Here is a 9972-nt window from a genome sequence, read left to right as displayed (position 1 = left end):
AGGGCTGGGCGGGGTCCCGGCCGCTGTGCCAGGCGGGGCCCACGCGCGCTCGCAGCACGGTCACGACAGTCGCGGCGCGGGGGCTGGCGAGCTAGCGCTGAAGGAGGGGACCGCGGGGGCGGCTGTCTGTTCTCCAGCCGCGTCCCCAGGAGGGCGAGCGTCGGCCGTGCCTCCCACCTCTGCCTGCGGGCGGGTGGCTGGGCCGGGCGCTCCCTTGAGCCGTCCTCGTTCCCTCCAAGTGTGAGCCGAAGTTGGGAACGCTGGTGGCAGCCAGACTGGCAAGTGTGGAGGCCACCACGGGGGGCAAACATCTTCTCGCCAGGCATGGTGGCCCACGCCTGCAATCCCAGCTACTTGGAGGCTGAGACAGGAGGATCACAAGTTCAGGGACCCCAAGATCCACCTAGGCTCTTGTCTCAGAATAAAACAGCGCTCAGTGGTGACCGGCACAAGGCCCTGGCTTCAGCCCCAGGGCTGGAGAAAGAAGGAAAGCCGGAGGTCCCTTGTCCTCTAAGTGAATCTGACCTTGACTGGCGGGCAGCTTGTCACAGGGACAGGGAGGTTGCTGCCCCATCCCTTCCTTCCCAGGTGGCTGTGTGGACAGGTGGGTGCCGTGGTGCAGGAGGTGCTTTTGGATGAAGGGCAAACCACTGTGGGGTTCTTTGTTGCTGGAGAGCAAATAAAGGGGCCCCTTGGCCATTCAGATGAGGTATTTGGGGGCCATGCCCCCCCAGGTGCCAGCGCCCCCAGGAGGGCTCCAGCAGCATGGCTGGTGGGACAGGGAGGGGCAGCCTGGCAGGTGAGGAAAATTCACCCACGTTTATGTCGGGCACCCGTGAGGTGGGGACAAGCCTGGAGCTGGGGACCTGCACCTCCAGGCAACTGAGTGTGACCGTGTGTCACTACAGGGAGTGCGGCTGTCACCAGGACCACAGCACTCTGGGCAGTAGGCACCGTTGTCTTGCCATTGACAGGGAAACTGAGGCACAGACAGGTTAGGGGCTCGCTCAGGGCAAGCTGGCTGGTAGGACCCAGCCCCCCTGCTTTGTGCCTCCTGGCATGGGGTGCGTGTCTGCAGCAGTGCTGGAGGGACACTGGTGTGGAGCCACCTGTCTATTTGGGGAACTGCAGTAACCGGATACAGTGGGGCGAGGGAGGTCAGGGCAGGACCAGCCGCGGGCTCTGCGGCCTTGCTGCGCTCTGGCTCCTGCGGAGGCCGTCGCCCTCCCAGTCAGCCCTGCGCGTCTCCTGCCAGGTCGGTGGCCCAGGACGTCGCCGCACTGCAGAGGCTGGGCATCACCCACGTCCTGAATGCGGCCGAGGGTCGGTCCTTTATGCACGTCAACACCAGCGCCAACTTCTACCAGGACTCGGGCATCACCTACCTGGGCATCAAGGCCAACGACACGCAGGAGTTCAACCTCAGCGCCTACTTTGAGAGGGCCTCGGACTTCATCGACCAGGCCTTGGCACAAAAGAATGGTGAGGCGCCTGCCGGCCCCGGGGCGGTGGGGGGCTTCAGCTGGGTGTCCCGGGGGTCAGGACCCAGCAGCTCCCCTGGGAGCCTCTGCTTGCTGTCCCTGGAGGTCAGTGCTTTGGTCTCTCTGCTCTGGGCTGCTGTGTGGCCCCAGTGACCGCATCTGCCCCATCCTGGGGCACCGGCCGGGGACCCCCAGGGCGGTGCGTCACGTCTGTGAGCTGAGGGCCTGAGCTGACGGAGCCAGGGCGGCTCGGCAGTGGCCCCCGGACCGGATTCTTCCAGCCAGGGATTCAGGGACGCAGCTGCCCATGACTGCCTGAGGTCACAGTCAGGAGAGCGGCACGGGGCTGGCAGCGGGCAGGGCACCCTGGGAGCCGCAGGGTGCGCTGAGCGGGCTGTGCCCTCATCCCCGTCCCGCGTAGGGACAGAGTGAGTCCAGGGGGCAGGAGTGTCCTGTCTGTGCTTGCGGCCGCTCCCGAGCCCAGGGGCCCATCCAGCGGGCCGAGTTGCAGTTCCTGACCCCCAAGCGAGTGCAGTCGCTGCGCCCCAACTGTACAGTGCGTGGAGGTAGACAGGGCCCAGCCCGGCTGAGGGGGGGCTCCGGCTCTTCACCCCGCCGCGGAGCCCCTTGACCTCACTTCCTGTTTTGAGGGATCCTGCCCGCTTCTGCCCTCCGCCCGCTCTCCTGCCCGTCCGTGCTGTGATGCTGGGCCTGGGGTCCCCATCTGTAGCCCCAGGTGCGCTGCCAGTGGTTACTGGGCGGGGGACACTGAGTCCCACGGGTTCTGACACTGGGCAGCAGATGGAGCAGCACTGACTCAGCAGAAATGGGCCGGCCGCGGCTGTTTTGGCCGTGGGACCAGGGGCTGTCATCGTCAGTGAGACTAGGCAGGGGTGGCGGAGGGCGGCGAGGAGGTGTGGGCACTGCTGGGGCTGCCCGGGGGGTGCCACAAGTGCATCGAGCTCTGCATCCGCCCTGGCGAGGAGCAGCAGCAGTGGCAGCGAGGGGCTGGCGGGCGCGGGCCGGGCGTGGGAGGAGATGCGGAGGCGGTGACGGCCGCTGAGCCGGGGCCAGCAGCGTCCCCTCCATATCCTGCGGGGTGGAGGCTTCGGGAGCCGCATGTGGCTGGAGGCCGCAGGTTCTCCAAAGCCAGGGCCACCTGGGTCGTCCTGCAGGTGAACCAGTCAGTAGCCCTGTGTGGGTGCCTGAAACCACGCAGGACGCCGGCGCTTCCCCGCCTCAGCCAGTACACAGCCCCCAGAGGGGCGAGCAGGCCACCGGGCAGAGGACTGGGGCCGGGCAGAGGGCTGGCCGTGGCCTGCACGGGAGCAGGGTGGCGCTGGTGTTACCACCCTCTTCAGAACAGCACAAAAATGAAGACACAGGCATCGCTATTTCCAGAGTTCCCCACTTGGTTCTGACCCTGCCGGCCAGGTGACACGGAGAGCAGAGCCGCGGGAGGGAGGCCGCCGTGTGACTCTGCCGTCCCTGGACGCCTGAAACGTCTCGGGCTGGCTTGGGAAGGGAGGCAGGGTGGGTCCCCAGGAAGCTTGTTCCTGGGGTCCCCCGCTGGGGCGCCTCCCCCCCCCCGTGCTGTGGCGGGCAGTTAGCCCCGAGGTCGGCGTCAGGCACAGCCTCAGGACCCCAGGGAAGCGTCCAGGCAGCGCGGGCCCTGAGAGTGGGCCACAGTGATGGTGACCTGGGGCCAGGTGGCCTGGAGAGCTGGACCTTAAACCCCAGCGCCGACACAGGCCGACTCCGAAGGGTTGAGCCGGAGCGTACTGGGGAGCCAGCGGGGGCCAAGACCTGCAGAGGCGCAGCGGGAGAGTGCGCGGCCGGAGGCGCGCAGCGGGAGGGCGCAGGACGGCGTGCGTGTGCGCTGTGGCATCGCTGAGCCACACGGGGGAGTAGACTGCGGTGAGGGGTGACGGCCATGTTGTGCTCTAGCAAAAGCCCCAGGGACAAGGGGTGGAGGGGGACTTGCCTTGTTGAGATGTCACCAAGGCCAGGACAGTGGACACACCGTCACCCCTGATGTCCTCTGTCCCCTGCAGCCTGTCCTGCCCACCCCCTCCCTGAGTGCCCACTGAGCTGCCATGGTCCCTGGGACCCGTGCATGTGTGACGAGTCCCCATCTACAGACACACACGCTTCCTGTTCTTCTACCCTTGTCCGGTCTCGCTCAGGATAACGACTCCTGCAGTGTCATCTGTTGCTCACTTCCCAGTTCTTTCCCTTTTTCACTGCTGAGTAATATTGTAATACTCTGGGTGGGGGCACCACTCCTTTCTCAGCTCCCTGGGGGAGGGTGTTGCATGTGGGCCATGATGTGGGCTCAGGGAGTGGCCCTGGTCACCAGCAGGACACAGGCAACCTCTGGACGTCCACCTGGAGCCCTCTCCGTGGCTGCCCCCACGCCAGGTCCACTGTCCCCAGGGGCCACTGCCCTGCTGTGCCGCTGTGTGATGTGTGGTGTGGTGCGCTGTGTCTGGTGAGATGTCCTCACTGTCACTGTTGATTCCATTGTTGCCTGGCCCTTGGGGTCCCTGTTTGGGGCCACCGTGCCACACGGTTGTAGCCATGTCCCTCGTGACCAGGGGGCAGTGCAGGGCAGGTGGGGACGCACCCAGCTCTGTCCTGGCTGCCCGCGGTGCTGGCCGCATCGTGTCCTGGGACATTGGACAGCGGCTGTGGGTTGCCAGGCTCCCGCCCATGTCTCCCGTCTCTCCGCAGGCCGGGTGCTGGTGCACTGCCGAGAGGGGTACAGCCGCTCCCCGACCCTGGTCGTCGCCTACCTCATGCTGCGGCAGAACCTGGACGTGAAGGCGGCGCTCAGTACCGTGCGGCAGCACCGCGAGATCGGCCCCAACGACGGCTTCCTGGCCCAGCTGTGTCAGCTCAACGACCGGCTCCGGCGGGAGGGGCGACTGAAGCTCTAGGGCCCTGCCACCGCCTGCCACACCACCCCGCGCCACGCCACTCCTGTGCCACTGCGAGCAAGTCACTGTCCCCTGCCCACGTCACAAGGCACCAGCCGGAGGGTCCCAGCACAGCCCCGGGCCGCGTCCTCTGGGGACACACGAAGCTTTGCCAGGGGCCTGCTCCCCACTGTCCTGGTGGCCTCTGTCTCCGCGGAAGAGCTGCTCCCCGGTCGGAGGTGGGGCGCCCCGCAGGACCTCAGCACTGAGCCCGGTAAAGGAGGATGATGCACACGTCCACCCCTGGCCCCCGGTCCACACCCTGCCCGCAGTGCCTGCTGTTGTCTTGGTGGAAGCCCCCCACGTCCTCTGGTTATTTCCCCAGGCCTCGGACACCACCCCTGGAGGCCGGGCAGGCTGGAGGCCGGGCTGTGTGCCCCTGCCCTGTGCTTGGCGCTGGCGATGGCTTGAGCGGCCGCTTCGTGTTTAGAAGGGCGTTGGGCGGGGCCTTGCGCTCCAGCCTGTTGGCAGCCCCAGCGCCAGGAGCCTCACCACAGGCTTCGTCCTGAGCCCGCGTGGGCCGCAGCCCCCGTGCCGTCTGCTCTGCTTCTGTTGCTCTTCTGAGAGCGGGAGGAGGAGCCGGCCCCGCTCAGCGGGTGTGCGTGCAGGCGTGGGTGCGGGCTCTGCCTGGCGGAGCCCCGGCCGTGTCCCCAGCCCAGCACGCGTGTGTCCCATGCGGGCAGTGGGTGAGCTGGGTGTACGTGGGTAACGCCCCGCTGGCGCCCAGCTCCCGGAGGCCTGGGTTCTTGCAGGAGCCCTGCCATTGGCAGGGGGACAGCAGTGTCTGCAGTGTGCGTGGAGCTCAGCTTGCACTCCGGCCCCAGCGCAGCGGGGCTGTGCGTGAGAGGAGTGGGACTCGCGGCCCCGGCGGTGAGGCCCCGCGCTGCCCAGACGCACGGCCAGCATCCCCTGCACCATGCCCCAGAGCTGCTGTCTTCCCAGGTCACCGCTGAGGGCGCGGCTGCACCCCCTCCACAGTTTGGGTGCGGCTCCCCGCCCACTGTGGGCTGCAGAGTGAGAAGGCTGTGACCCCAGGCTGCCGCTCGCTGCTCTCAGAAGCGGGGTTCTCTCTCCTAGGCTGCTGCCCCGTGGGGTGGGGTGGGGGTTGGGTCCACCACCCAAGCCCTCTGTCCAGCGTGAGAAAGAGGTGTGAAATGGGGTCCCCATAGAGCACCCCAAGTCAGCGCTTCCTTCCTGAGGCTCAGCCAGAGTCGCCGAGGACAGCCAGCTGCCTGGTCAGCACCTCCAAGCCTCTAGGGACACGCGGAGGAGGCTGGAGGAGACTCCCGCTTTCTCTGGGGACTTGCTTGGCTCCGTCGACCCCAGAAGCCCAGAGATTCAGCCCCCGGCTCGCTGAGTGAGGCCGTGTCCTGTGAGAGCTGTCCCCGCGGCTGTCTGCCCTGGGAAGGGCAGCGCAGGGCCTGAGGGCGCCCCGTGCCCCGCCTGCACACCCGCCCTTCCTGTGGCTGGCAGAGCCGCGGCTGGCTTTTCCCTGGGCCTCCAGGCCCGTGCCCTTCGCGGGCTGTCTCTCGGCTCCTGCAGGTCATTGAGGCGCATGCCGAGGGGGTCGGCAGGTGTCGCTGCGTCCCCGCGGTGGCGGAGGCCGGCTGCCTGCGGTGGGATCTGCTCGCATGCAGCAGCCGGCAGGAGCCGCCCTGATCCCGAACGCTGAGACCGTTCTCGGAGGCCCTGGCCGCAAACTGTGGCCAGGAACCCCGCAGAGCCAGCGCGGCGCCGCCCTCTGCGAGCACCGCAGGTCCCAGCGGGGGCTGGCAGCTTCGCCTGCAGCCCGCTCCCCTCCTGCTGGCTTGAGGGTGTACTGAGTGTGATTCCGGGACGAGGGCAGAGGCAAGCTGCTCGCAGCGGGCCCTGGTGGGTGGCTCTGCAGAGCCTGGCACACACAAGGCCCGTCCCCCACTGCCACCAAAAAAGAAAAAACAAAAGCAAGTTAAATGTCTGCTATATCACCAGTCTGTGTTAAAACACTAAGATCGCAACCAGAATAAATGTCTTCCCAACAAAGACAGGCCCTGTGTCTTTCTTGCTCCCGTTCCCTTTTACACTGTAGCACTGGGCGTCTCTGTTTGCCTTTTATATGTTTCTGTTTGTTTTTTTTGAGGCAGGGTGTTGCTGCATATTTCAGCTGGCCTTGAACTCACCGTGTAACCCAGTGTCTTGGTGACTTTTCTCTCGTTCCTGGGGCAAAATACCCAACACCCAAAATTAAGGATGGAAAGGTTTATTTGGCTCACAGTTTGTGGAGGTTTCAGTCTGTGATTGGCTGGCTCCATGGCTGAGGGCAGCAGTTCGTGGCAGTGGAAGTCAGCAAAAGCAAGAGGAGAGGCTTTTCTCCTCCCTTACGCTGTGCGCAAGCTGCCCGACCTAAGGTGGGTGCACCATTCACAGCCCCAGTCCCAGCACTGGACACACTTGAGTTCAACTGCGTCCAAAAAGCCAGCCCCCTGTGACCACACGAGGCTTTAGGGGGACATCTGGACACAAATCGTAACACTCAGGCTGGCCTTGAACTCAAGGTGATCCTCCTGCCTCAGCCTCCCAAGTGCTGGGATTACAGGTGTGCACCATCACACCTGGCTGTTGCTTTTTTTTTTTTAACATTTTAAACATAATCACCAGCTAAGAGCAAGTGTGTCAGCGATTCCATGACGGGTCTGTTTCTGCAGCGGGTGTCCCTGTGTCAGGGATGTGCCTGGGAGGGTGGCCACCCTGCAGACAGGACAGGTTTGCGCTCTGGAGGAGACGGGCTGGGGCCGAGATGCGAGTGGAAGCTCTTAGGGTTTGGGTGGTCTGTGGTCCCAGACCACCCCGTGCTCCCTGGTGCTTCCAGCCTGCTGTTCGTGCGAGGTCCCTGTGCTCACAGGTCGGCGGCGCTGGTGCTTTCTGTCCCAGAGAGAAAGTCCTTGGGCGGAGGGCGAGGCCCTCAGCTCTGCCTCCAGCGGTCCCCAGGGCCTGAGGGCGGCTTCCCCCGCCAGCCCTCCAGCCACACAGCTCTGTTGCTGCACAAGGTCTGTCTGTTATCCTAGATGTCAGTTTTTCTGTTTCTCAGTCCAGGCTTATGGCCCGCAGCGGCCGTCCTCCCGAGGGAGTGGGTGCCAGGGGGTGACTCGTCGTGACTATTTCCCTCCCCCTCCCTCATCCGTTGGTCCCCGCTCCCCCCCACTCACGAAGACCCACCTTCCTGTTCTGCGGTCCGTCCTTCCTGTTGCCCTCCGTTGGACTCCGGGCTGCTCACGCAGAGAAGCCGCGGCACGGCAGCCGCGTGTCTGGCCCGTCCCGCTTGGCGCAGGGGCCCAGGAGCCTGGCTGTCCTGCGAGCGCTGGGCTTAGCCTTCCTCGGCGGCACGGGTCTCCACCGCTCCGCACACATCTTAAAGCAGAGAGACGGCATGTGAAACCCGTGGGCATCTCTTCACTGTGATTTTAAAACATTTAAACTTTAATGACACTACATACAGTAGATTCATAAATTCAAATAGCACGAAAAGTGACAGTGAGGGGTGCGTCTGCCCCGGCCCCAGCGTTCGGCCCTCTCCGCCCAAAGCCACACTGAGCATCACGTCCTGGGCAGACCTTACACGTGCGTGAGCGTGCACACTGCGTGACATGCATGTAACATGCGTGTGGACCTGTGCATCTCCCTGTGACTAGCAGCCATGCCGTGCTGTGCTTGGCAACATATTTTAGTTTGTGTCGCTTGTAGTTCGCGTGCGTTCATTTCAACAGCCTCCAGCATCTCTGGATTTCTGCCCTCTCGCTTCAGGGGCCGGCAGTGGCGTGGACGTGGGCAGATTTTCAGACGAGACGCGGGAAGGCCGCCCGAGCTTCTCTCTGTCCCGTGCGTGGTTGGCAGCCGTGTTCACCGTGCTCGCTTGAAGCCGAGGAGAAGCGGCCCAGGCCACTGGGCCACGAATGCTGTGGACGTGCCCCACCTAACGTAAGCGCCAGGCTCCAAGGTGTGGCCTCTGCAGCAGTGGCCACTTGTAAGAAATTTGTCTTTATTGCTTTTCTCTCATTGCTGAGAAAATTACCTGACTCCCAAAGTTAAAGGAGGTAGGGAGGGGATGTAGCTCAGCAGTGCAGCGCCTGCCTGGCAAGCGCAAGGTCCTGAGTTCGAGTCCCGATACCCAAAAAAACAAAGTTAAAGGAGGAGAGGTTTATTTAGCTCAGTTTTCTTTTTTTGGCACCAGAAGTCGAACTCAGGACCTTGTGCTTGCCAGGTAGGCGCTTGTGCTACATCCCAGGTTCTGCTTAGTTTGCGGAGGTTTCCGCCTGTGGTCAGCCCGCTCTGAGAGGCTGGCGGGGCGGAGGGCATCGGAGAGGAGAAACACCCACTGTGGGCAGCAAGCAGAAGGAGGCAGCAGCGGAGGCAGCAGAGCAGCGGCCCTCACTCTTCCCCCTTCCAGGCTACCCGTGCCCTGGGCGGTGCCTCCCGCACCAGCGTGGCTTCCCCTTACCCAGGCCCAGAGCCACGCCAGACCCACCAGCAGACTCGTTTAGCAGCCGCACACCCTTGGCCCCAGCCTCACACACCCTAGGCCCCAAACCCCCAGCCACGACTGCACGAGGCTTTGGGTGACAGCGAGACACAGCCACGGCGAAGTTCACCACGCAGAGGGGTCACGGGCAAAGTCTGCTGTGGAGTGAGGGAGCCTGGAGGTGGCGTTCGGTGTATGGAACCTCTTACCCTGGCTATATATAGGTGCTTTGCTGTGCCAGGCAAGTGCTTTACTACTCAGCTCCACCTCCGTCCAGGCAACACTGAGTGAGCAAGTGGCGTCCAGCACACTAAATGTACATGTATAGCGTTCTGGGAGGCTGAGGCAGGACTGCACGTTCAAGTCCAGTTTGGGCAACTTAGTGAAAGCCTGTCTCAAAATGGAAAAAGGGCTGGAGACGTAGCTCAGCATGAAGGCCCCAATTCAATTCCCAGTACGACACAAAGATGCATAACACGTTTGATTAACATATATTTTATTATATTTCTAATTAATTATATACATACTTCTAAAATCATGAGACGTCTCCATGGGAACCTGCGGTCCAGGAGAGCCTGGCTGAAGGCCTTAGATCTCGGTTGTCACCAGGCAGCCTGGAGCCCATAGCCCTCGGGCCTCCGTGGGGGGCGGTGCGGGCAAGCTTGGCACACGGTGAGTGGCCTGGGGAAGGGCAGTCGGGGCGGGGCTGGGCTCTGAACACGGGATCAGCCCACAGCTCAGTCTGCCCCCGGGCGATGGCAGAGCGGGCACTGAGAGGCTGTGTCCAGGCAAGGACCCCCAGGGCCAGGCTGTCCTCGGGTCACCCGTGTTCACCCACCAGGGACGCGGCCTCCTGAAGTGGGAGGGGCCCAGGCCACAGGACCTTTGCGGCTCTGGGCGGACCTGGGCCTCTGATTCCAAGGAGCTGAAGGAGCACAGTTTACTTGGTCTCCAAGTCAGGTCCAAACATCACAGCTTCCCATGAGGGTCCCAGCTCCACTCCACGGGAAAATCAAAT

General features: G+C 63.8%; 1 protein-coding gene across 1 annotated transcript; it reads left to right on the top strand.

The window, feature by feature from the left end:
* Positions 1-1255: 1255 nt before the first annotated feature.
* Dusp3 (dual specificity phosphatase 3) lies at positions 1256-6481 on the top strand (the record flags this gene model as incomplete). Its single annotated transcript, XM_013519428.1, is given in 2 exon segments — positions 1256-1482; positions 4215-6481. Coding segments are annotated over 2 exon segments (433 nt in total), but the record flags the coding sequence as incomplete, so codon positions are not given.
* Positions 6482-9972: the final 3491 nt, after the last annotated feature.

The sequence above is a fragment of the Chinchilla lanigera genome, unplaced genomic scaffold (assembly GCF_000276665.1).
Source record: "Chinchilla lanigera isolate Chin_1 unplaced genomic scaffold, ChiLan1.0 scaffold00050, whole genome shotgun sequence".
Taxonomy (NCBI): domain Eukaryota; kingdom Metazoa; phylum Chordata; class Mammalia; order Rodentia; family Chinchillidae; genus Chinchilla; species Chinchilla lanigera.
The sequence above is the reverse complement of the archived record's forward strand: the minus strand, read 5'-3'. Positions and strand labels throughout refer to the sequence as shown.